The 27,964-nt window shown below is 40.4% G+C and overlaps 2 protein-coding genes across 8 annotated transcripts in view; one reads left to right on the forward strand and one right to left on the reverse strand.

Annotated features, from left to right (window-relative positions):
• The window catches only part of LOC105261223 (putative protein ZNF720), a 61,409-nt gene that overhangs the window by 31,952 nt on the left and 1,493 nt on the right, over positions 1-27,964 (forward strand). Inside the window, exon 5 of one of the 3 annotated variants that reach the window (XM_045047145.1) lies at positions 25,590-26,262. In XM_045047145.1, the coding sequence (XP_044903080.1) occupies positions 25,590-25,719 (130 nt within the window). In that variant the 3' untranslated portion in view covers positions 25,720-26,262. Of the gene's footprint in view, positions 1-25,589; positions 26,263-27,964 lie in introns of those variants that run through there. The other 2 variants (XM_045047157.1, XR_006590796.1) reach the window with 2 other exon arrangements.
• LOC123382429 (zinc finger protein 883-like) lies at positions 5,847-10,229 on the reverse strand. 5 transcript variants are annotated; one of them, XM_045047131.1, is made up of 2 exons: positions 8,638-10,229; positions 5,847-8,553 (listed from the first exon to the last, which is right to left on the reverse strand). In XM_045047131.1, exons 1-2 carry the CDS (start codon positions 10,019-10,021, stop codon positions 8,024-8,026), a joined length of 1,914 nt encoding a protein of 637 aa, XP_044903066.1. In that variant the 5' UTR covers positions 10,022-10,229; the 3' UTR covers positions 5,847-8,023. The 5 variants fall into 5 exon arrangements, with proteins under 5 accessions (XP_044903066.1, XP_044903068.1, XP_044903065.1 ...); XM_045047133.1 differs by having other exon boundaries at positions 5,847-8,458; positions 8,627-10,229; XM_045047130.1 differs by having other exon boundaries at positions 5,847-8,542; positions 8,627-10,229.

Here is a 27,964-nt window from a genome sequence, read left to right on the forward strand (position 1 = left end):
CTGCAATCTCTTTGTGAACATGTGTGAAGTTTTGGCAACAGGAAAGACAGAATTGGGAGAGGACATCAAAAACTCTTGGTATGATAAGGGGGTCTGGGTGACTCAGTCAGTTGAGTATCCGTCTTTGACTCAAGCATGATATAGCTGTTTGTGGCTTTGGGGGCTACTTGGGCTCTGTGCTGACAGCTCAGAGTCTGGAGCCTGCTTCAGATTCTGTGTCTCCTTGTCTCTCTACCCCTAACCCACGTGCACTCTGTCTTTGTCTCTCTCAAAAATAAATAAACATTAAAAAGAAGAACAAGAAAAACTCTGGGTGTGGTTACAACACTGTTCAGAGGGAGGACTGGTCTGGACATAGACTCTGGTGTCAGTTTATCAAAAATGTGAACTCAGGTTTGTGGGCTTGGTTGAGATGTTTTTCAAGGCTGGTGCCTTGGAGACCTGGGATGGTGGGAAAAGGAGCACATGAATGCAGGTTTTGGCCCTGGAGGAGCTGTTGGTGCCACCCATCCTTTCTGCACATTTACAACATTTGTTGGGGAAACCGTCGGTGCAGGAGGTGTGGAGAGCCTTTACCAAGGGTGAAGTCTGGGCAAGGGAGGGCAGAGTCACACTGGTGTCCTAGGTGCCTGTGCAAAGGGGATGGTGAGATGCTGGGAAAGGTGTCATCCTGAGTCTTCTGCCCAAGTTGCAAGGGGGCAAGGTGTTCAAGCCACCTGTGAAAAGTGATTAAAATTAAAAAGGGGTACTGTGTAGGGTTAAAAGATGAACTGATGTACATTCCAGTTTTCAAGACTTCATTTGGCTCTTTGATTTGTCTATTCAAATAGGCATGGTCTATCTGTAGGAAGTTGTGGTAAGGTTTTTACAGAGACGATGTGGAAACAAAGCAAGGGCAGTGTTTGATTGGATATATCTTAAGCATTTCCCTTCTTTTTGGGAGTCCTAACTGACTGCAATTATTTGTTCATATTTTTTTCCATTCAAGTGCAATACTGAGAATTAAGTTGTGGTTTCCACAGAGAGGCTACCAAAGCATTAGAGCCTCCTCAGATTATGGCTTCACTATTTATTTAACAGTGGAAACACATTTGGTAGGATACTACCAGATTTATGTTTTTTATTGTTGTTGCTGTCATTGTGTTTTTTTTTTAATTTTTTTTTCAACGTTTATTTATTTTTGGGACAGAGAGCATGAACGGGGGAGGGTCAGAGAGAGAGGGAGACACAGAATCGGAAACAGGCTCCAGGCTCTGAGCCATCAGCCCAGAGCCCGACGCGGGGCTGGAACTCACGGACCACGAGATCATGACCTGGCTAAAGTCGGACGCTTAACCAACTGCGCCACCCAGGCGCCCCTGCTGTCATTGTGTTTTTTGTTTGTTTTTCTTTTCTTTTCATTGTTTTTTTTTTTTTTTGAGAGGCAGAGAGAGAGAGTGCAAGCAGGGTAAGAGCGGCAGAGGATAGAGAGAGTCTTACCAGGCACCATGCTCAGAGTGGGGCCCAACTCATGACTGGATCCCACAACCCTGGGAATATGAGCTGGGCTCCAAATTCCAATTAGTTTTCATCTGACTGAACCACTAGGGCACCTTGTTTGTTTGTTTGTTTGTTTGAATCCATTTACCAGGGTGATTTAGCAAGTGTCCACCCATTGTAAGAATGGTTCTTATGGTACAACAATCCCTGTCCCAGAACCACCCAATTAAGTCACATGTATACAAAGCAAAGATCCACATTGCAACGTGTGTGTGATAACAGAAGACAGATACATTCAACCATGCAATTGTATAAAAAAGAGTGTTTCCACATGGAGGTTTTCCTTACAATTACCTCGGGATATGAGGTGTTTCTGTGTTGCAGTAGAGCCGTTTCTACCTGTGTGAAAATATCACCTTCATGTAGCATGGTTAAGGAGAGCATTTGATTAAGTTCGATGTGAAAATACTTATGTAAATGTTGAACCAAGGGCAAAATATTTTAGTGTCTTTGTGTTAAACAATTACAAATGCAATTTACATACACTGTGAAATTTACATAGTAGGCAGGATCCACCTCAACCTGACAAACTGTTATGACGATCGATCTATTATTGATGTAGGTAATTAATGAAGATTTTTACTTGATTTAAATATTTTATGAGTTTATCATTTTCATTTTACAATTAATGACATGTACATATGTAGTTATTTCTATAACTACCATAATCCATTGCATGCATTGAGGAGCTATAAAAACATAATTCTGTTGTTAATAAGCCTGAAATTCAGTGGACTTGGCTGAGCTTTCTGTGGAGGACACTCTAATGTTAAAATCAAGGTTCATGAGGCATTGGATCTACTTGGGAATGTCTACAAGTGCAGTTACTTCCAGGACCATTCAGGTTGTTGGCAGAATCCATTTTGTTACCATGGTTTCCACATGATCTCCATGGGCACACCTTGTGCATGGTATGTCCAAAGAGAAAAAGTGTTGAGTCTCACTGTTTACTCAAGATTTCAACTGTGGTCCTTCATTGTCTATTCAGTTGAAAGGATTACTGGGTGTTTTATAGAAGTAAGGTTTTTGCTTCATGGGCTGAAATTCAAAACCGTTCACAATTGTGAAATCAGAGAATTAATGGGTAGAATGAATTCATGACATACAATGGACCCTGCAATTGTCATCTCCCCCAGCTCCACCCCTCTCCTCCTTTCTGTCCCACATTGTGACCTCAATCTCTCCACTCCTGGAGCCTCTAGATATCCATGAACCCTGACTCTTTCTCTGCAAATGACACTTCTAGTCTTCATTGCTCTTCTCAGTCCATCAGATGCATTTTTTTATTTGGCTATGTTTATTTAATTTTGAGAAAGTTTGAGCAGAGGAGGGGCAGAGAGTGAGGGGGACAGAGGATCTGAAGTGGGCTCAGCCCTGACGTGGGGTTCAAACCCATGAACCGTTAGATCAAAACCTGAGCCAATGTTGGACACTCCACCTACTAAGGCACCCCGGCACCTATATTTCTTTCTCATTTAAAAAACAAAATAACATTTTCATTTGCTTTTGAGAAAGCATGAGCAAGGGACAGGCAAAAGGAGAGAGCGGCAGGGGATCCAAAGCTGGCTCTGCATGACAGCAGCAAGCCCTATGCCATCAGGTGTATTTAGACCTCTATACCAACAAAGCACATTTCACGTGATCCCAGAGCCCTCATCCTGAATTTCTTCCCCTTCCACTGCCCCTAAATACTCCATTCTCCATTCTTTCCTCCTTCCCCATTCCAATACGTCAGCCCACTTCTTGTGTCTTTTATGTCCACTGCTCTCGTATGCCAGCCAACATTTATCAGGAGTCCTTAGTTTCCTCATGACCCTGCACTTATTATCCCCAACCCTACACTTCCTGACTCTTTCTCATGATCCTTCTAACCTCCTGATGCCCACTGTTCTCCCAGCTCTCAAGGTCCCCATTCACCCATGCTAACTCCCTGTGCCCATGATATTTCCTAGGCATCATCTGTTCTTTCCACTCTTTCTCTGGTTGAGTACTGAATTCTCTCCGGACTCCATTCACAGGCAACTACCTCCTTTCCATCCCTATGTTTTTTAACCCTTCATAGGCAGAAAACGTTTGTATGCTCTCAACCCAACCTTGCCACTTCACTGCCTTTAGCCAATTAATTTGTCATCCATTATCCCCCTCCTTCCTAGGATTTCTTTTACCCTCTCATTCTCTCCACCCATATAGCCCAGCCTTACTGTCCCCGCCTACACTCCACTCCCAACCTCAAACTGGTAGTGCACCTTAACCCCTCAGTCATATTTCACAACCTAGCACCTTTTAGCCTTTTAGTGTGGGTTACATAGTGTGCGTCAAATAAATATGCCCGAGTGCTAACACTCAGTACCTGTAATAGTACCCTTATTGGACAGTAAGCTCTTGGCTTTACGTTAAAATGAGGTCATGCTAGATATGGGTCAATTTTACTCCAATGACTGGTATCCTTATAAGAAAAGAAAAATGAAGACACATACAGAACAAGGTGTGATGAGGAAGGCAGTGGTGGAGTGAGACACATCGGCAAGCCAGGCCAGGGACAGCTGGCAGTCCCCAGGAGTTAGAAAGAGCAAAGTCTCACTTCTTGAGGTACAGTGTGGCCCTGCCACCTGCTCACTTCAGACTTCAAGAACCTCCAGAACTGTGAGACAGTAATTCCGCAGTGTGCTTAGACTAAGAGACCAATGTGGCATTGCTCATTTTAGCCAGCCTATATTGTATATATGCAGCATATTATCTATGCAGCTGACTATGGACACAAGTTATTTTCATGTCTTGGTTATTATGAATAATGGGGCATGTTGCTTAGTTTTGACATATTTGTGAGTTTTCTAGTTTTGTCATTTTACCTGACTCTAGTTTCATGCCATTGTGGTTGAAAAGCTGCTTGATGGGATTTCACTCATAAGTTTATTAAGACTTGCTTTGTGTGCCAACATATAATCTATACTGGAGAATGTTCTGTGTCCGTGTGGGAAGAATGTGTTTTCTGTTGCTGTTGGATGCAATGTTGTAAGTCTGTCTGCTGAATGTCCTTGAAGTCCAATGTTTCCATATTGATGTTGTGTCTGAATACTCAATACATTATTGAAAGTGCAGTGCTGAAGTCCTGCTGTATACATATACAGGTGCTTTTATGCGGGGGGGGGCAGGGGATAAATATTTATACAAGTTCTATCCTTTGGTGGAATTCATTCCTTTATTTTTGGAGTTTTGTTCTTAGCAAAAGCAGCTTATATTTATTTCAAAAAACTATAAAAGTTGACTATATATCTATAAAAGAAAATTGATTTAAAAATAAGTGATGTCTATGTATCCAAATGTGACCAGATCAACACAACATTTCAATGCACAATAAGACTATTATGTAACTCATGGAACAAAAAACAAGACACCACTAAATGGTTTCTCAATACAAATGCTACACACATTTACAAACCTACAGCTGTAATGCAACACAAAGAAATCCTAAGTACATGGGATAGCTACCTTTCTCCTACATTAAAGGAGTGAATGTCTTCTATGTAGTAAATAGACATATGATGTATAAAAACCTTAGTCACATGTAATGTAATCTAAAATGTGGGACCCAAGTGGAATGTAAGATTAGCTTATGGGAAGATGTACATTTCAGAAAGAACTCAACTTGAAGTAAATCTGCTATATTGACACGGTGACCCATAAAAACCCCATCACTGCAAATGTATACACAGAACTGCCCAGAAATATCAGAAATCTTACTGAGAGGTATTATGGTTGAAATAAAAAATAACTTGCTTGATGGGTTTAAAAGAGCAGATAACAATGAAAATCATATAACATGTGAGTGAAAAAAACTGCAAGATATAATAGCATGATGTTTGAAAAGTGAATAATCTGGGAAAGATATTAGCCTGTACAAGTTGGTTTTGATGAACTATTGGCTGCTTTTGCAGTAAATTACCAAGATTGTCATTGCAACAGTATTTTCCCACACATTTCAAAATCTGGAACCAATAGTCCTTCTCACATTGTCATTTAGCGTTCTTTTTTTTTTTTCCCCCCAGCCCTCTAAAGGTAGCAATCGGTTTTTGAATATCAAGTAGCCATTTCGAGGAGTCATAAGATATGGATGTTCAGAAACATAACACAAACTACAATTCAGGCATCTGCAAAAACACCACCCACACTTACGGAAAAAGGTGTTTCTTTTCAATGTGTCAGTACGTGTGTTAAAGAACCATACTATTATTGTCTTCCAAAACCAAAACGGGGCCAAACTTTGTTGCCATTCTGCCAAACAGCACATTAACTAAAAACTCTGCACAAACTGACCCGTTTGTTTAATACTGACCTTTGCCGTGTCTTATTATAGTCCTTGCATTCAAGTCTATTTTGCCTGAAGCATAGCTACCCCATTTCTTTGGGTTTCCAATGGCATGCAATATCGTTTTGAATATTTGCACTTTCAGGCTGAGTGTGTTCTGAAAGCAGATGGGAATCCCATGAAGGCAGCACAGCATTGGGTCTTGGATTTCTTTCCATTCAGCCAATCTCTATCTTTTGATTGGGGAATTTAGTCCCTTTATATTTAAAGGAAGTATTGATCCAGGCATGGAGTTACTGTTGTCATTCTTCTCATGGTTTTCTGGCTACTTTAGAATTGTTGCTCCCTTTCTTCTCCATTTTCTCTTTACCTTTGTGATCTGATGATTTTCAAGAATAGTAAACCTTGATTCTTCTCTCTTTATCTTTTGGGTATCAATTAACAGTTTTGCTTGGTGGTTACCATGAAGACTCAGAAGACATGACAGTCTATTTTAAATTATGTACAGCTTAATTTTGCCTACTGAAATTCTTTCAGGCCTGAGGTGATTCTTCAAACATGTGAATGTAGAATCCTAGCCATCTTAGGAATGTTTTGCTCTTCTCTTTCTGATATCTGTGAACATTTCTTCCTTTCAATCACATCAGTTGATATTCTGTACTTGTAACTATTGCTATGATGAACCTGCATCACGTTTTTCAGTGGACTGACCCTCTTTCCCTTAAAGACCATTTAGTACAACTTTTTATTTGTAATACACACTTGTAGTTGAAATAAATGGACAATGGTGTCCTGAACACCTCTTTCATGATAATTACAACAAGGTTAGAGGCACAGAAAGTATCTCCACTTAGATTTGATTCAACTCTTCTTCACCTTCCATGGAAAATTACATATGTATGAGTCCCACCTAAGAAAGAAGGGAACTCATGTCATTGATGTAGCAACACTCAGCCGCGTACATTCACACACCCACTAGGAATAAATGAATTTTCTGAAGTGATTTGAGAATAAGAAGTATATTGATGTTTACTAGTCACAAATCTTAAATAAGGTTAATGTAAATATATTGAGATTATACCTATGCAAAAATCCATCCCTTTTATCATTTAAAGCATAATAGCATATACATTATCTAAATGTTTAACTTTGTATTATTCCTTCTAATAAGTATTTTGATGTAATGTCTGAATACACTGACTTATTGCTTTCTGCTGTGATCCTGTGACACGTGTTGACATTTTATGTTCAGTTACATATATTTTTAAACGTACTTTTCTTTCAACTTACTTTCCTTTTGGTATTCTCTGATGTTTTCCAAATGGTGTATTTATGAAGAAGGGCTTTCCTCATGCATTAGGTTTGTATGGTTTCAATTCAGCATGCATTTAGAGATATTGAATAAGGATTGAATTCCAGCTGAAAGCTTTGTCATTCAATTTACATTTTAGAGATTTCCTCTGATATGGGAATTATGATGTTGAATAAGTTAGGACGTCCACCTAGGGGTGTGCCATATTCATCACATTTGCAATGTTCGTCCTATGTATGAACAATGTGATGGTGAGTAGGGCTTGAGCCAAGTGAAACGTTTCACCACATTCTCTACAATTGTAAGGTGTCTCTCAAGTATGAATTTGGTGGTGTGGAATGAGGCTTGAGCACCATTAAAGGGCTTCCCAGATTCTTTTTTTTTGTGTAAAATCATCTCTATAACACATTCTCTGACAAGAAATCAGGGATCAGCATTGGTTATCTTGCCACATTGTTTACTTGGGTATCGTTAATCCTCAAGGTGGATTCTGTGATGTGGAGTAGCGTTGAGCCCTCCTTAAAAGTTCTCTCACAGTCTTGGGGTGCCTGGGTGGCTCAGTCGGTGAAGCATCCAACTTCACCTCATGTCGTGATATAGCAGTTTATGGGTTTGAGCCCTGTATCAGGCTCTGAGCTGTCTGTGCCAAAACCTCAGAGCCTGGAACCTGCTTTTCATTCTGTGTGTGTGTCTGCCTCTGCACCCTCCCACTCATTCTATTGAAGAAAAACTTTTTAAAAAGTGGGGGAAAATTCCTTCACAGTCTTAAACTCTGTGACATTTGCTGCAAGATGATTTCTGTAATCTTGAATAAAGGATGATTGGTGATTAAAGCCTTTTGCACACGGTGCATTGGTAAGGGTGGCTCAAGTATGAATTCTGCGATGTTGATGAAGTTCTGAGCATTTGGTAAAGCCCTTGCCACATATCTGACATTGGTAAGGTTTCTCTCCAGTGTGAATTCTGTGATGGACTTTAAGGTTTGACTTAATCCTAAAGGCTTTGCCACATTGTTGACATTGGAAAGGTTTCTCTCCAGTATGAATTTTGTGATGGTAATTAAGGTTTGACTTCAACCTAAAGGCCTTGCCACATTCTTGACATTTGTGAGGTTTCTCTCCACTATGAATTCTCTGATGCTGACTAAGGGATGCTTGCTGGCTAAAGACCTTGCCACACACTTGACATTTGTAAGGTTTCTCTCCAGTATGAATTACATGATGCTGAGTAAGTGTTCTTCGCTGGCTAAAGACCTTTCCACATTCTTGACATTTGTAAGGTTTCTCTCCCGTATGCATTCTGTGATGCCGAGTAAGGGATGATTGCCGCATAAAGGCTCTACCACATTCTTGACATTGGTAAGGTTTCTCTCCAGTATGGATTCTGTGATGCTGAGTAAGCCTTGAAGGTAAATTAAAGGATTTGCTGCATTTGTTACATTGGTAAGGTTTCTGTCCGGTATGAATTATGCGATGTAGAAAAAGGGTTGAGTATCTGCTAAAGGCCTTACCACATTCTTTACATTTGTAAGGTTTCTCTCCGGTATGAATTATGTGATGTTGAGTAAGCTGTGAGTACGCTTTATAGGCCTTGCCACATTCTTTACATTTGTAGGGTTTCTCTCCAGTATGAATTCTGTGATGTTCAGTAAGTTGTGAGGAACAGTTAAAGGCTTTTCCACATTCTCGACATTGGTAAGGTTTCTCGCCAGTATGGATTCTGTGATGCTGAGTAAGGGATGATGGGTGGTTAAAGGCTTTGCCACATTCTTGACAGTTGTAAGGTCTCTCTCCAGTATGAATTCTGTGATGTCGACTAAGGGATGATTGCTGGGGAAAGACCTTGCCACATTCTTGACATTTGTAAGATTTCTCTCCAGTATGCCTTCTGTGATGCTGAGTAAGGGATGAACGGTGGCTAAAGGCCTTGCCACATTCTTGACATTTGTAAGGTTTCTCTCCAGTATGTATTCTGTGATGCTGAAGAAGGGATGATCGGTGGCTAAAGGCCTTGCCACATTCTTGACATTTGTAAGGTTTCTCTCCAGTATGTATTCTGTGATGCTGAGGAAGGGATGATCGGTGGCTAAAGGCCTTGCCACATTCTTGACATTTGTAAGGTTTCTCTCCAGTATGTATTCTGTGATGCTTAGTAAGGGATGATTGCTGCTTATAGGCCTTGCCACATTCTTGACATTTGTAAGGTTTCTCTCCAGTGTGGATTCTTTGATGCTGAGTAAGCAATGATTGCTGGCTAAAGGCCTTGCCACATTCTTGACATTTGTAAGGTTTCTGTGCAGTACAGATTCGCCTGTCTGCATGGAGTGATGACCCATCCTTAAAGGTTTGACCACCTTCTTCACATTTGTCAATTTTCTTTGCAGTATGCGTTTGCTGATGTTGAAATAGTGTCGAGTGCCTGTCAAAGGTTTTGCCACATTCCTTGCCAATGTACCTTTTCTCTCCAGTACCACTTGTCTTATACGTATTTAGGCTTAATGATTGATTAAACATTTTCCCAGATTCACTATATGTGTATGGGTTTCCACCCACATGAATCCTCTGATGATCAGCAATACTGGAGGACTGCTTCAGAGCTTTCCCACGTTCATCATATTTAGAAGTAATTTCTCCCCTCTGTGTACTCTTACTATTGGTATATTTGGAGTTTGGATAAAACACTTCCTCACCTTTATTAGATTCAAAATGGTTTTCTTGCAGAGTCCTCAGACGTTTGCTAACATGAGAGCCCTGGTTAGACTGTGTCTCAGATTCACTGTATTGAGCCAGTGTAGCTCCATTGAAAATACTCTGGTAATGTTGCAGGGTCACCTCCTCTGTGAAGTACCTCCCAAATTGAGACATGCTAGGCCTTTTATCTTCATTTTTGAATGTCTGAGTTTTAGAAATATTTGACTGAAAGGTCAATCCAATCCCACTTTCACAATGGTTCACAGCATTGTTTTCAGTGTGGATGAGGTAACTTTCCAAATGTTCCAAATTTTCTTTGCACAAATATGTATGTTTGCATGTTTGATTGGAACTTCTGCTTACAGATGCACACTGCTTTGCACAAATAGTGGATGTAAAAAGGGCGGTTTTCCAAGATGTTTTATGTCCTTCACCACTTGGAGCCATGAGGTTCTTATTATGGGCAGTCGTCTCAATTGGACTACGTCCTTCATGAAACTTCTGATGTGCTTCATTCTTTGTACCACTGTCCCAGTTTATCATTAAGTGTAAATTCTCAAGGGCATGATGTTTCCATGTACCCAGTGACACATTTTGGGAAGAGGCTTCTATGCATGGCTTTGGCAGGAAGCTCTGGCTGCCATGTGAAGATATAGCTGAAAGATAGCAAATAACAAAAAAAGGGACATCATTCCAATTACTACTCTCACATGAAGGTACTGACAACTTCTAATATACAACCTTCAAATCAGTCTGAGAATGTCAGGAAGATGGTTGAGAAGGATTCATCGGGACTTCATTCTTCCTTGACACAGAAATTTACACACAACGTGAAAACGTTGCCTAATAGATCATTCTGTAGTTGTTTAATGGTGTAGCACAAATCATATTCCTGTGTCACAAAGAATCAGGAAATTACCCTATGAGCCAAAATTTAGAAGGAAGCACATTTAATTTAAAAGTCAAACAGAAATTAGGAAAATACGATATAGCAAAAGTAGGAATAAAACAACAGGACGAATTTGTTTTCAGAAGTAACCCAAAAATTTCACAGACCTATAACACCGTCAAGTAAGAATGAAAAATTGAAGTTCACCTAAAATCAGAAGTGAAGAACTAAAACAAGACACAGTACATGTGATATCATAGAAATAAAAGTAATCATAATTGGGAAAAAGGATAATTACATGCTAACAAATAGGTATCCAAAAAAAAAAAAAGTACCTATTTCAAATAAGGTATAACCTACCTGACATCATCATGGAGAAAAAAATGTAATGAAAGAGGAACCTGGGTGGCTTAGCTGGTTGAGCATCCAACTCTTGATTTTGGCTCAGGTCATGATCTTAGGGTCATGTGATGGACACCCGTATCAGGCTCTACCCTAAGCACGAAGCCTTTTTAAGATTCTCTCTATCTCTCCCTCTGCATTCTCTCCCACTCACTGACTCTCACATTCAAAAAAAAAAAAAGAAAAGAAAAAAGAAAAAGAAAAAAGTCAACAGATCTACAACTACTAAGTACATTAACAGTGTAATAACTAAAGTCCCAATGGGACCCCTGGGTGGCTCAGTTGGGTAAGCATCAGACTTCAGCTCAGGCCATGATCTCACAGTGCGTGAGTTCGAGCCCCTCATCGGGCTCTGTGCTGACAGGTTAGAGCCTTGAGCCTGCTTCGGATTCTGTGCCTCCCTCTCTCTCCTCCCCTCCCCTGCTCATGCTCTGTCTCTTTCTGTCTCTCCCTGTCTCAAAAATAAATAAAAACATTAAAAATGTTTTTTAATTAAAAATAAATAAAAAAAATAAACTCCCAGCAAGGAAAACTCTTATGCCAGATGAATTCACAGAATAATTCATAGACACACATGACAAAGTACTTGAAATCTCCCCAGACATTTCTAGGGAGTGAAGAGAAGGGAGATTATGAAAACCCTTGATCATACCAGCCTTAACAGGTTATCAAAGCTGAAGGAAGATGCTACAAGTATAGAAGACTATGAATTACCATCTTTGGGGAATATTCATGCAATGTCCACCATAAAACTAAGCAAATAGGGGAGCCTGGGAGCCTAAGTTGGTGAAGCACCCGACCCTTGACTTCAGCTCAGGTCATGACTTCAGTCGTGAGATCAGGCCCCATGTCCAGCTCATTACAAACTGAAAAACCTGCTTGGGATCCTCTTTCCTCCTCACTCTCTGCCCCTCCCATTGTCCTCTTCTTCCCTCTCCCTCTCAAAACAAATAAACAAATGAAAAACAAACTGAATCAAAAGCATATTTTACCATTTTATGACATAATCAACTGGGAATTCTTCCTGAAATTCAAGAGTGTTTCACCATATGGAAAACTATCGAGTTGGGACTGCACATTACAGACTAAAGATCACAAAGAGAGGATTATCTTAATTGATACAGGACAGGAAGTGAGCATATTGGACACCATTTCATGATTAAAGATACTCAATAAGGAAGAATCCAAGGAAAGTACTTCATCCTAGTAAAGATCATGTATGTGTGAAAAGCTGAAATCCAACATAATCGATGAGAAGGCCAAAAGCTCCTCCTATAGGATCACAAATAAGATATTGAAGCAACTTTCCCATGTTCATTCCACACAGTACTGGCACTATTTAGAACAATTAGGAAAAAAATACATAAAAGGAAACCAAATTGGGGGCGCTTGCTTGGCTCACTTAATTGTCTGACTCTTGGTTTTCAACCTGGCACTATGTGCGTTTGAGCCCCACATCAGGCTCCATGCTGACAGCACAGAGCCTGTTGGGGTTCTCTCTGTCTCTCTCTCTCTCCCTTTCTCTCTGCTTCTCCCAACTCCCACTCTCTCAAAATAAATAAACTTAAAACAATTCTAAAACGGAAACAAATTGGAAGAGAAAAAGCAAAATTATCGCTGTTAGAGGATGACATTATCTATACAAAATCCAAGGAAACTTTTTTTTTTTTTGGTAATCATTATTATTCATTTCTTCCTAATTTTTCTACTAGACCCTCCACTTTCAATTTTTTATGCTATAAATGATTGAGTTAATTATTGTATTTCACCTTTTTCTTTTATTACACCTCAATCAACAAAAGAATGAAGAAATTTAGCTAAAATTCTGTGAAAGGAAATGCTAAAGAAAAATAAGAAAGAAGTAAAATGAAGATCCAAATAGACATAACATTGAAAGTAATTCCGTTTCTCCAATACAACAAATTTGACAATACTTTAAATATATTTACAGTGAAAAAAAAAAACCCACCAACAAAAAAGACAAATGGAAAAGAAAACGAGGCAACAGTTACACACAGAAACATATAGTGTGATAAACGATTCCTAAAGCAAACATTCACTAACATATTAGACAATTTGGAAAAGACCAAGACCACATGCCTTCACTGGTCAATGGACCAAACTTTTAAACAAGTAATTCCTTGGATGCCCTGGTGGCTCAGTTGGTTTAGTATCCAACTGTTGGTTTTGGCTCAGGTCATGATCTCACTTTGTGAGTTCCAGCCCCACACTGGGCTCTGCGCTGATAGTGGGCACCCTTCTTGGGATGCTCTCTATCTCTATCTCTCCTTACCTCTTCCTTCTTATCTCTCCTCTCAAAATAAATCGTTATTAAAAAGGTAATGGAGAACATTATATTTTTTTAAAAAAGCAATTGCTGATAAAATTCATCAAAATTCTACAAATAATAGAATACAGGGAACCCATTGAAAATCATTCTAGGTGGCTGGCATTACCCTGGTACCCAAGAGGAGATAACCACAATACAAGAACAAAAAAAGGCTAGTTTGTCGAATATAAATATTGCTACACTGGCCTTCTTTTGACATCCATTTGCATGATGACGTTTTTCTAGCCCCTCACTTTCAACTGGCAGACAACTTCAGGTCTAAATTGAGTCTTTTGTAGACAGCAGATTAATCAGTTTGGGTTTTTTTTTAATCCGTTCAGACACCCTATGTATTTTGATTGGAGTGCATAGTACATTTCCCTTCAAAGGAATCATTGACTAGATACCTATTTGCTGCCATTTTATTATTACTTTTGGCATTGTTTCTGGAGATTGTTTTCTGATACTTTCTTGTCTTTCTCACTTTTGGTCTCTCCTCTGAAGTCAAAGACTATCCTTAAACATGTCTTGGAGGGCTGTTCCAGTGGTCACAAACTCCTTTAGTTTCTGTTTGACTGGAAATCTCTCTCTCTCCTCTAGTCTGAATGATAGTCTTCCTGGATAGACTGTTCTTGGCTGCCTATTTTCCCCATTCAGCATTTTGAATCTATCATGTCCCTCCCTCAGGGTTGCCAAGTTTCTGTTGAGAAATCTTGAGCTGGCCTTATGCTTTTCAGGATGGGTGAAATACTTCCTCTGTGTTGCTGCTTTTAAGATTTTGTCATTATCACCATAGTTTGCTAATTTGATTCCAAGATGTCTTGGTGTTGGCCTCCTTTTGGTGATTTCGATGGAGTTCTGTGCCTCCTGAATCTGCAGGTCTGTTTCCTTCAACTGATTAGGGATGCTTTCTTCTATTATTCCCTGAAGTAACTTTTCTGACCCCCTTTCTCATCTTCTTCTGTGACCCTGTAATATAAATCTTATCACTTTTGAGGGAGTCCCTGATTTCCTAAGGCTATATCATGTTGCATAGTTCTACTCTGTCTCTCTGTCTCTCTCTTCCTTAAGTTTCACTATTTCCATTATTTTGTGTTTAAGGCCACCAGTTTGCTGCTCTCATTCTTCCAACATGCTGTTCATTGAGTCAAGTGCATTTCTCATCTCATTTATTGCATTTTACGTCACTCTTCCTTTGCTAAGCCTCTTATCTCTGTAGTCAGAGCCTCACTGCTGTCTTCTTTTCACAAGCTCAGTGAGTATCCTTATGATAGTTCCTTCAATTTTCCATTTGGAATGTTACTGATACAGTGTTTCACTGAAATCTCTGGCCACGGCCAAATCTTGTTGTTTCATTTTGGATAAATTCTTCCATCTTGGCATTTTGTCTACATCTCCACCACCCTCTGTATGTTAAAATAGCCAGTTATGTCTCCTGCTCTATCTTTGATGCCAGTGGTGTGCAGAAGCTCTCCTGCCAGTGTTTGGACCCTGTCCTCAATGGGGCGAGTTTTGACTGGTTATGCTGTGGTCTGCTTGTGAGATGAGACTGGACATCAACTCCACCAGAACTGAGGCCATGCAGAACTGTGTGGTCACATGTGGTGTGGGCAGCAGATTATGCAGGTCCCCTGAGGTAGGGGCCAACCTTGCTGGGATTGAGTCAGGCTTGACTGAGAAGGGCAGTTCCACCAGAGCATAGGGGCTTGGGGCTTGTTGTAAGCAAGGCAGGCAGCCAGTGTCCCCGCTGAGCCCTTTCTCTCAGGGTGCTCTGTGTTCATGCTGAGGAACATGGGAAGGAAATGGAACAAGTCAGCTCCTTTGTTCCCCATGATGCACCTCATTGAAGGGCCCCTAGAATATCAAATAATCTCACTCATCTGTGCCCCAAATGCTCTTCATATCGCTGTTTCCATGCTGTCTACCCCCAGGTTGTGAGCCTACCTTCTGTCCAGGACAGGGCAGTACCCTCCTGGATCTTTCCAAGCTAAGCCCGCCGACTTCAAAACTCAAGGCTTGAAACCACACTGTTTGTAAGAAAGCACAAAATGCAGGCCTTCTCCTTTTCCAAGACAATGACATTAGGGAAATGTTTTCCTTGTGCATTCTTCTTTGGGCTCCACTCTCTCTCATCCTTCTCCACACCCACAGTTCCCTGCTTTCAGCAGCACTATAATCTGTTGCTCCCCCGGCGAAATCTCTATACTTCCTACAATCTTTGATGTGCCTCTTCTCTCTCATCAGCTGGGTAATTCCTCTGTCAGTCTTAAGGTTGCTTTTTGGGATATGTAGGACGGTTTGGTGGTTAGCTAGATGTGTTTGTGGGATGTGATGAGGGTAGGGTACTCCTAGTCTGTCACGATACTATCATCTTCTCTGAAGAATCCCTATTTTTTTTATTTTAAATTATTATCTTTTGAGACAGAGTGTGTGTGCAAGTAGGTTAGGGGCACAGGGAGGCAGAGACTCTCAAGCAAGCTGCATGTTAGGTGTAGAGCCTGAGGCAGAGCTTGATCCCATGACCCTGGGGTCATGACCTGAGCCAAAGTCAACAGTCAGACACTCCACCAAGTGAGCCACCCAAGTGCCCCTAAAGAATCCTCATTTGGAAAAGCCTGCTAAAACTCAAGCAAATTTTACAAAATTGGAGATCACAAACCCAACAAATAAGAATTCATGGTTTATACACAATAAAGAACAGTCCCCCGCAAAATATAATTACAGTAACAGTAGCATCACAAAGAATAAACTACTTAAGACTCTACATAATGCTAGAGGTCAAAACTGGTGCAGAGAAAACTATAAAATATTGTGAAGGAATTGAAAGAAGAAGTAAGTGAAAACACATCCATGTTCTTACATTGGAATACTTCAAATTATCCAACTGTCACTATACTCAAAGTGATCTACTGATTTCATGCGACCTCCATCAAATTCCCAGTGACATTTTTGGCAGAAAGATCACAACCAAATGGAACATTCGCATGGGTATGGCAGGATAATATATACCCACAATAATCTTGAAACATAAAGAGTATTCTCGTGGCACCAAACTTCCTAATTTACAACATACGACAAAATCAGTTGTCAAAATAATGTACTACAGAAAAAAACAGACACAGAATAATAAAAAAGTGATGGTGAGCTACGCGTGCACTTCAATGTCAATGTGACATTGTCTGTGTGACGTATGAAAACGAACAGAGCATCTTCTTAAAACTCACATTCTGATTTCAATTTTTATGTGGGGTCTGAGTTTCAAAATTTCTCACAAACCTGAAACTCATGCCAACATCTTCACTTCAAGAGCCACATTTCTATATTCCAAGAAAAAAGAAAAACACAAGAAGAAATCATGGAGAACTTTGAACTTGAAGAATAATGAGGAAATTACTAAGCCTCATATCATGAGCAGAAGCAACCATTCTCCTTAAACACTTACTACACAGTACAGACTATACAGTTTTGCATGAATTCACCCATCTATCCTAGTAATCTATGAGAACAATAGTGTTGTTTTGCATCTTTCAAAAGAATATCTGGCAAAATTGCAATAATAGTATAATATGTGTCTTTATCCAGATTATCCAACTTTAAATTCATCTAAGAGGAACACACCAACCATTAGACAGAGACAATCCTAAAAGTAAGTTTACCGAAAGTTTCAATGTGGTGATGGTAATGCAAATATATTAAAACCATGAAACTGAGTAACATAAAGAGAAAAGTGAAGATTCCACATAAAATACAAAAATTACCAATTGAATACAAAAGAATAAAAGTGATAGAATGAAAAATGTTTACTCTCCCTGAAACTAAGAAATGTTTTCAGTGACTTACAGATTATACATCTATTTGTGGAGAAAGATTTTTGTGACTTGCAAATACACCACAAACACACAAACTCAGAAATACAGAGGAGGACAGAAGGAGGGGAATATGGCAGTGTAGGAGATGCTGGGCTCACCACGTCCTGCTGATCACTTAGATTCCACCCACATCTGCCTGAATAACCCAGAAAACTGCCAGAAGACTAGCAGAATGGACTCTCTGGAGCTAAGCCTAGACAGGAGGCCCACAGAAGAGGGTAGGAAGGGAGGAGAGGCGGTGCGCACTACATGGACTGGTGGGAGGGAGCTGGGGCAGTGGAGGGGTAGCCTGCCCTGCAACGCAGAGCCCCCAGTCTGACTTGCAAATGCAGAGGGGCCATACCGAGTGTTTTCTGACAGCCAAGCGGGACATAACATCTGGAATGTTATAAGTCAACAGCTCTGCTTCGAGAGCAGAAGGGCTAGAAGATAATGGGAGGAAGAGTTGTTGAACCCTGGAGGACAGAGCTCAGCTCACCAAGGAACAAAGGTGCTGGCCAGCGCCAACTCCCTCGCCCATCCACCCGCTGAAATTCCAAAGGGAACCAGTTCCCATTACAGAACTTGCTTGAACTGCACAATCACCCACACTGTGCTTCTATGCAACCATCCCTCCAAAGGGTCTGCCTCCCTCCCAGTGCTGCAGGGCCCCTCCCACAGCGGACCTTGGAGCACCAAAGGCAGGTGAGCTGAGCCTGCCCCTCCAGCCCCTGTGTACCGGGCGGATCCACCCTAGCTAATACACCAGATCCCACAGAGGAAGCACCACAAGCCTGGCAGTGTGGTAGTAGTCCAGACAGGGGCCACACCACTCCACAGTGAGTCCTGCCCCTGGGAAAGGGGAAGATAAGGTACACACCAGTCTGACTTTGGCCAGCGGTGGGCTGGGGGCAGACATCGGGTCTGACTGCGACCCTGCCCACCAACACAAGTTACCCCAGACAGCACAGGGGAAGAGCCCTGCAGTTCTGTGCCACTCTAGGGACAATCCAAAATGACAAAACGGAAGAATTCTCCTCAAAAGAAACGCCAGGAAGTAGTGACAGCTAACAAACTGATCAAAAACGATTTAAGCAATATAATAGAAAATGAATTTAAAATAATAGGGGTGCCTGCATGGCTCAGTTGGTTAAGCATCCGACTTTGGCTCAGGGCATGATCTCGGGGTCTGTGAGTTCGAGCCCCGCGTGGGCTCTGTGCTGACAGCTCAGAGCCTGGAGCCTGTTTCAGATTCTGTGTCTCCCTCTCTCTCTGACCCTCCCCCATTCATGCTGTCTCTCCCTGTCTCAAAAATTAAATAAACGTTGAAAAATAAATAAATAAAATAAAATAAAATAAAAGCCATAAAATTAATCGCTGGGCTTGAAAAAACTATAGAGGACAGCAGAGAATCTATCGCTACAGAGATCCAGGGACTAAGAAACAGGAGGAGCTAAAAAATGCTATAAATGAGGTGCAAATTAAAATGGAGACGAACACAGCTCAGATTGAAGAGGCAGAGGAGAGAATAGGTGAATTACAAGATAAAATTATGGAAAAAGAGGAAGCTGAGAAAAAGATAAAAAAAAAAAATCCAGGAGTATGAGGGAGAATTAGAGAACTAAGTGATATGAAGAAACGCAATAATACCGCATAATTGGGATTCCAGACGAGGAAGACAGGGAAAAGTGCTGAAGGTGTACTTGAAGAAATCATAGCTGCAAACTTCCCTGATCTGGGAAAGGAAAAAGGCATTGAAATCCAAGAGGCACAGAGAACTCCCTTCAGACGTAACTTAAATCGATCCTCTGCATGACATATCATAGTGAAACTGGCAAAATACCAGGATAAAGAGAGAATTCTGAAAGCAACTAGGGATAAACATGCTCTAACATATAAAGGGAGACTGATAAGACTCGTGATGGATCTATCTATTGAAACTCGGCAGACCAGCAAGGAATGGCAGGAAATCTTCAATGCGGTGAACAGAAAAAAAATGCAGCTGAGAATCCTCTATACAGCAAGTCTGTCATTTAGAATACAAGGGGAGATAAAGTTATTCCCAAACAAACAAACACTGAATGATATCATCACCACTAAACCAGCCCTACAAGAGATCCAAAGGGGGATCCTGTGAAACAAAGTACCAGAGACATCACTACAAGCATGAAACCTACAGACATCACAGTGACTCTAAACCCATATCTTTTTATAATGACACTGAATGTAAATGAACTAAATGCTCCAACCAAAAGACATAGGGTAACAGAATGGAAAACAAAACAAAACAAAACAAAACAAGACCCATCTATTGGCTATCTACAAGAGACTCATTTTAGACCTAAGGACACCTTCAGACTGAAGTGAGGAGATGGAGAACTATCTATCATGCTACTGGAACTCAAAAGAAAGCTGGAGTAGCCATACTTATATCAGACAAACTAGACTTTAAATTAAACACTGTACCCTTTATAAGTATACAAGAATTGAGATCATAACATGCCTACTTTCAGACCACAATGCTATGAAGCTTGAAATCAACCACAGGAAGAAGTCTGGAAAACCTCCAAAAGCATGGAGGTTAAAGAACACCCTAAAAGAATGAATGGGTCAACCAGACAATTAGAGAAGAAATTAAAAAATATATGGAAACAAATGAAAATGAAAATACAACATTCCAAACCCTCTGGGATGCAGCGAAGGCAGTCCTCAGAGGAAAATACATTGCAATCCAGACCTATCTCAAGAAACAAGAAAACTCCCCCCCAAAAAATATAACAGCACACCTAAAGGAAACAGAAGCAGAACAGCAAAGACACCCCAAAGCCAGCAGAAGAAGACAAATAATAAAGATCAGAGCAGAAATAAACAATATAGAATCTAAAAAAACAGTAGAGCAGATCAATGATTCCAAGAGTTGGTGTTTTGAAAAAATAAAATTGATAAACCTCTAGCCAGGCTTCTCAAAAAGAAAAGGGAGATGACCCAAATAGATAAAATCATGAATGAAAATGGATTTATTACAACCAATCCCTCAGAAATACAAGCAGTTATCAGGGAATACTATGAAAATCTAATGCCAACAAACTGGACAACCTGGAAGAAATGGACAAATTCCTAAATACCCACACACTTCCAAGCTCAAACAGGAAGAAATTGAAAGCTTGAACAGACCCATAACCAGCGAAGCAATCAAATCAGTTATCAAAAACCTCCCAACAAATATGAGTCCAGGGCCAGATGGCTTCCCAGGGGAATTCTACCCGACATTTAAAGCAGAGATAATACCTATCTTTCTCAAGCTACTCTAAAAAGTAGAAAGGGAAGGAACACTTCCAGACTCATTCTATGAAGCCAACATTACATTGATTCCTAAACCAGAGACCCAATAAAAAAAGAGAACTATAGCCCACTATCCCTGATGAATATGAAATAAAACATTCTCAATAAGATACTAGCAAATCGAATTCAACAGCATATAAAAAGAATTATTCACCATGATCAACTGGGATTTATTCCTGAGCATCAGGGCTGGTTCAGCATTCGCAAATCAATCAACGTGATACATCACATTAGTAAAAGAAAAAATAAGAACCATATGATCCTGTCAATAGAGGCAGAAAAAGCATTAGACAAAATTCAGCATCCTTTCTTAATAAAAACCCTTGAGAAAGTCAGGATAGAAAGAACACACTTAAACATCATAAAAGCCATTTATGAAGAGCCCACAGCTAATATCATCCTCAATGGGGAAAAACTGAGAGCTTTCTCCCTGAGATCAGGAACACGACAGGGATGTCCACTCTCACCGCTGTTGTTTAACATAGTGTTGGAAGTGCTAGCATCAGCACACAGAAAACAAGAGGAAATCAAAGGCATCGAAATTGACAAACATGAAGTCAAGCTTTCACTTTTTGCAGATGACATGATACTACACATGGAAAACCCGTGATAGGCTCCACCAAAAGTCTGCTAGACCTGATACATGAATTCAGCAAAGTCGTAGGATACAAAATCAATGTACAGAAATCAGTTGCATTCTTATACACGAATAATGAAGCAACATAAGGCAAATAAAGAAACTGGTCCCATTCATAATTGCACCAAGAGACATAAAATACCTAGGAATAAACCTAACCAAAGATGTAAAATATCTGTATCCTGAAAACTATAGAAAGCTTATGGAGGAAATCGAAGAAGATATGAAGAAATGGAAAAACATTCCATGCTCATGGATTGGAAGAATAAATATTGTCAAAATGTCAATACTACCCAAAGCTATCTACACATTCAATGCAATCCCAATCAAAATTGCACCAGCATTCTTCTCGAAACTAGAACAAGCAATCCTAACATTTGTATGGAACCACAAAAGACCCCGAATAGCCAAAGTAATATTGTTGAAGAAGAACAAAGCGGGAGGCATCACAATCCCAGACTTTAGCCTCTACTACAAAGCTGTCATCATCAAGACAGCATGGTATTGGCACAAAAACAGACACATAGACCAATGAAATAGAATGGAAACACCAAAACTAGACCCACAAAAATATGGCCAGCTAATCTTTGACAAAGCAGGAAAGAATATCCAATGGAAAAAAAGACCATCTCTTTAACAAATGGTGCTGGGAGAACTGGACAGCAACATGCAGAAGGTTGAAACTAGACCACTTTCTTACACCATTCACAAAAATAAACTCAAAATGGATGAAGGACCTGAATGTTAGACAGGAAACCATCAAAATCCTAGAGGAGAAAGCAGGGAAAAACCTCTCTGACCTCAGCCGCAGCAATTTCTTACTTGACACATCACCAAAGGCCAGGGAATTAAAAGCAAAAATGAACTATTGGGACCTCATGAAGATAAAAAGCTTCTGTACAGCAAAGGAAACAATCAACAAAATGAAAAGGCAACCAACGGAATGGCAAAAGATATTTGCAAATGACATATGAGACAAAGGGCTAGTATCCAAAATCTGAAAAGAACTCCCCAAACTCCTCACCCGAAAACCAAAAAATCCAGTGAAGAAATAGGCAGAAAACATGAATAGACACTTCTCTAAAGAAGACATCCGGATGGCCAACAGGCACATGAAAAGATGCTCAATGTCACTCCTCATCAGGGAAATACAAATCAAAACCACACTCAGATACCACCACACGCCAGTCATAGTGGCTAAAATGAACACATCGGGAGACTATAGATGCTGGCGAGGATGTGGAGAAACGGGTACCTTCTTGCACTGTTGGTGGGAATGCAAACTGGTGCAGTCGCTCTGGAAAACAGTGTGGAGATTCCTGAAAAAATTAAAACTAGCGCTACCCTATGACCCAGCGATAGCACTGTTAGGAATTTACCCAAGGTATACAGGAGTGTTAATTCACAGGAGCACTTGTACCCCAATGTTTATAGCAGCACTCTCAACAATAGCCAAATTATGGAAAGAGCCTAAATGTCCATCAACTGACGAATGGATAAAGAAATAGTGGCTTATATACACAATGGAATACTACTTGGTAATGAGAAAGAATGAAATATGGCCTTTTGTTGCAATGTGCATGGAACTGGAGAGTGTTATGCTAAGTGAAAGAAGTCATACAGAGAAAGACAGATACCATGTATTTTCTCTCTTATGTGGATACTGAGAAACTAAGGACCATGGGGGAGGGAAAGAAAAAAAAAACAGGTTAGAGAAGGAGGGAGGCAAACCATAAGAGACTCTTAAATCTGAGGACATACTGAGGGTTGATGGGCGGTGGGAGGGAGGGGAGGGTGGGTGATGGGTATTGAGGAGGGCCCCTGTTGGGATGAGCACTGGGTGTTATATGGAAACCAATTTGAAACCAATTTGACAATAAATTTCATATTAAAAAAAAAGAAATACCAATAGGTATTGTTTTTGAGTCTTCTATAGCATTAAAAGTCTAGGTCTCCTTTATGTTTTGTGCTGGATTACATTCACAATTTTAAGGCATTTGAACTAATGTGATACACATTTTCTTTATTTGCAGCAACAGAAAATGTGATACACATTTTCTTTATTTGCAGCATTTGAACTAATGTGATACACATTTTCTTTATTTGCAGCAACAGAAAAGAGATAAGGAAGAGTATCTATGGGACATGAAGGCAGAATAAAATGGAAATTTACAGGACAGAACTCTCATTCACAATCTCTACTTTAAACAGCAATTCCTACAGCAAACATAGGAGGAATCCTTCATTTTCCAAAGCAGACAACAAACAAGGTGAAATGAAGGAGGAAGCTTCCAGAATAAAAGAGATGATTAGTGCACATCTTCCCATATGATACTTAATAACAGAGAAAAAATATCAACCTTCTAGTGGAGGGATCCAGCAGAGAGCACACAGGAAATAAGGAACCTGTAATGGGTGACACTGGGATCAGGTGGCTAATGTTCTTCAAAGGACACAGAACGACAGCTGTGAAATAAATGTCCAGAACAAATATGTAAATCACAGTCTAACAGCCAAAAGGAAAATAACCACTTTATTCAAATATCAAGCCACTATTCCATGGCAAACAATTCAAATGATCATGTTAGAGAGACTTATGGAGGAAGAAGAGAGAACAGGTAACTAAATGATATCAGGAAAACTCTGCAAGACCAACAGGTCAACCCAAATGATCTACCTCATACCTCATGATGCACATGCCATGTCAGAATTTTCATCTAATAAGTCAGAAATGAATCTCATAAAGAGCCACGCAAGATGAAAACATTTATGACAAAGGCACAGGAAGTTTCTATTATACAAGAAAAAAGATGAAAATTATGAAATTACTGAGAAATAACGTACCCATTGAGTCTTTATGGCAGGCTGTGAGTTCTAAGTTCTCAGTGTTCTAGTTCCCCTGTGGCATTAATGTTGGTAGGAATATTAGAATCCACATGGACAAATTATTTCACCATTGAGGAATGGAAGACATAAATTGGAAATTTCTTAATATCATTCATAAGAAAAATAAGCTTCTGAAGTGAAATAGAGCATGAGATTTTCTCATTTTAGAAAATGCTTTTTTATCTGAGGGAATTACTGAATCTCAGTGTTGTATGATTAAGCCTAAAGCATCAGTGGGGCATCTGGGTGGCTCAGTTGGTTGACCATCCAACTTCAGCTCAGGTCATGATCTTGTGGTCTGTGAGTTCGAACCCCACATCAAGCTCTGTGCTGACTGCTGGAGGCTCCTTCAAATTCTGTCTCTGTCTCTCTCTGCCCCTCCCCCACAATTGCTCTGTCTGTCTGCCTCTCTCTCTCTCTCAAAAAAAAAAAAAACATTAAAATTAAAAAAAAAGATTATAGCCTCAGGAACATTGGAAAGCACAAACCGGAAATCACGTGACCCCTGTCTCCAGTGCTGCTGGGATTTGGACACCAAAACCCACTCAGTCCAGCACTACTATGACACACTTCTCACGAAAACAGAAACTGGGAATGACTTACAATACAGTTTCTCAGAATATGGAGAATTCTCCAGGGCCTCCAAAGCAAAGGAGAATCTTTCAGACTTTGGAGATACTCAAAGCACAAGGGGAGTCTCCTGGCACTCACTGTGGATGTGATGGACCATCACTGGAGCAGAACAAAGAATCCTTTGAGAATGTAAGAGTATGATGGGTTGGAAAGCTGATGTCCCGTTATGAGTGGGACAGACATAAAATTGGGCTTCCAAACTAATTTCCATTCAAGGAGAGCTACTTGAGCCATATTTTAAATATTTGCATATCACCACTGTCATCTGTTTTGTTCATGCCCACCTACCTGCTGGTGAGGCTACCGTCTTCTCTCTCTTCACATCCCAGAGCTCCCTCTTTTGTTCCAAAAAAATGAGCAGGTGTGGTTTCGACACAATGAGGCCTGATTATTAGAAAAAAAAAAAAAGATCATACCTGTTTCTCAGATTCTTTCAGCCCAATACTGTGCTCAGTACATGAGAGAGGACATTGTAGAATTCCAGAAAATGATTTCTGAATGCCCTTGTCCAAAAGCCCCTTTAGTATACTTGACAGGAATTTCCAATGTTCACATCATGACCTCATGTCCAAGTACTACCACTACAGGAATGAGTAGCAGTTGGGAGCTTAAGTGGGCAGTACCATATTATGCCACTCAATGTTTACAATTACCACTCATCTACAGATGATCATGCTCTTACCTCACCGTAAAGAAGGGGAATCTACAGCTGGAAAGGAAACCTCATGAAGATATTTCTCTATATCTACAAACTCTACTTCTTTCTCTGACTGCAGGCATCTGATCCCAGTCATGCAAAGAGGATGTTTCCAAGAGACAGTCTTCCAAGGAAGGAACAAACCCGCGAGTGAGGTTTGGGAAGTCTGGAAGGAGTTATCCTCACCCAAGAAGAGGAGGTGTCCATAGGTCTCTAACATCACATCCCTGTACAGTTCTCGCTGACTCTGGTTCAGGCATCCCCATTCCTCCTGAGAGAATTCTATGGCCACATCCCTGAAGGTCAGCAGTCCCTGCAACAAATACCACAGTTACCAAGTAGCCATAGGCAGCGTTCATAATGGTACCTAAGATGCAGGAGGGAGTTAATGTCACCAGCTGGACCCCAAGACCTGACCTTCACTGCTTACTTGTTGATACCCACTGCCCTTAGTCCCTCATTTTATTTCACTTCTTCTTTCAACCTTATCTGTTACTTCAGGCAACAACACCCCAGGGCCATCGTCTCTTGTGATGGAAACAGAAAGTATACAACAAAAGGTATGTCATCTGAGAAAGAGCTTATACCCACCCTGTCTGAGCTCATCCCCTGACTCACTCCTAAGCAAGTAGACAGTGGTGTCAACCACGGGGAGAGGATTGTTACCATGACCTCATTATAATACTAAACTCTCCACCTGAGAACGAGCACAAACCTCATTTACTATGTAACATCCAGAGTAGGTATGGAATTGCTTGTTTTCAAAAAGCAAACATTTCAATGTGTATTTATTTATCTTTGAGAGAGAGAGACAGAGCAGGAGCAGGGGAAGGACTGGGAGGGAGACAGAATTGGAAGCAGGCTCCAGGCTCTGAGCTGCCAACACAGAGCCCAATGCAGGGCTCCAACTCACAAACCAAAAGATTTCAAGCACACAGACTGCATGATCATGACCTGAGCTGAAGTTGTATGCTCAGCCAACTGAGCCACCCAGGCCCCCCTGTATACAACTGTTTTCTTCAGACCCAAGTGTAACCTGATCTGCACCTTTACATAAGGTGATGGGCTCTCCCTCTAATTCTCCACCCTGACTATATATGAAACCATTCCCTTCCTGGGGTCTCTGCTTTGGAAGTGATTCCCTGTGGTCTCTTTAATTGTTGAAAATCACATTTCCTTTGTGTGACAACCCCAGCTGGTATAGATTCTATCTGTGACTCACCAAGAAGTGAATTCCTGTTTGTTTAGGTATATTGGGAAAACTGGTTCTGAGTTAGAGGGGTTTCCTGCTTTCTGCAGGAAGACCTTTTTCAACACAATGATATGCTTTCATCTATTTTCTTACTTTGAGGTAAGAACCAGTGTAAATATTGTGTTTATTCAAGTGAATTTATAAAATGAAGGCATCAACAAAGGCATCCACATTTTTAAATACTATATTCACATCATGTAGTATACCTGGTGTCTATTTCTTAGATGGAAAGCGTGGGTGTGTTACAATGTACGTAGCATATTCTAATATGAATTACAATTTCACAATGGTGCATTGAAGAGCTTTATTTTTTTTTAAGTTTATATGCTTATTTTGAGAGAGTGAGGGAGAGAGCAAGTGTGAGAGGGGTAGAGAGAGGGAGAGAGAGAGAATCCCAAGGAGGCTCCCCACTGACAGTGCAGAGACTGACTTGGGGCTCCATCTCAGGAACCATGAGCTACTGACCTAAGCTGAAATCAAGAGTCAGATGCTAAACTGACTGAGCCACCCAAGTGCGCCCAGATTCTGCACTCCTGACAAGACATTAGCCTATTGGCCAGGGAATAGATATTTGAATAACAAAGAGCAAGAATTCAAAGGCAGGAACTCATGGAGTACTTGGAACTACATGGGTTTTATAACAACCACAGGTTCTACTAGAATAGCAAAAAAGGCAACAAGGAGCCTTTCTGAGCATTTCCTACTTAGTAGATAGCATCTACTCATTTTTCATAAATAAATGGAAAATGAATAATAATCATAATTATAAACAATTATCATCTATGAGAGCAAACAGGTTATTCTATTTCTCTGTGGATATTTTGTCAAGCATCCAGTACATGGAAGAGATTCCGTTTTAACCCGGGTTATCTGACCTAGAGTTGATCTAAAATGACACAGTGGTCAATATCCAGACGGGACCCTAAAGCAACGTTAGTAACACGTGTGAAAGCTGAAAAGAATGATGGAACCCAGAAAGTGTCCACACAAAAGTGATCTCCTGTTTTACACTTCATGCACACATCCATACATTTAGAAAGCAGTTATATACATATTAAAAGTGATAGAGTGGAGGGCCACCTGGGTGGCTCAGTTAGTTAAGCATCTGACTTCTGATTTTGACTGAGATTGTGATCTCCAGGCTCCTGTGTAGGTGCCCTACATTGGGCTCTGCGATAATAACAGGGAGCCTGCTTTTAAAT

This window comes from Felis catus, chromosome E2 (assembly GCF_018350175.1).
Source record: "Felis catus isolate Fca126 chromosome E2, F.catus_Fca126_mat1.0, whole genome shotgun sequence".
Classification (NCBI taxonomy): Eukaryota; Metazoa; Chordata; class Mammalia; order Carnivora; family Felidae; genus Felis; species Felis catus.

Excerpts from the sequence above, each read along its gene's own strand:
- LOC123382429 (XM_045047131.1), bottom strand. The coding sequence starts at position 10,021 with ATGTCTCAATTTGGGAGGTACTTCACAGAGGAGGTGACCCTGCAACAT. Across the intron at positions 8,554-8,637 it reads TAGCAGATACTCAACCCTTT|CTCAGCATCACAGAATCCAT; the intron begins TTCTACATCGCA and ends CTTCAAGGCTTA.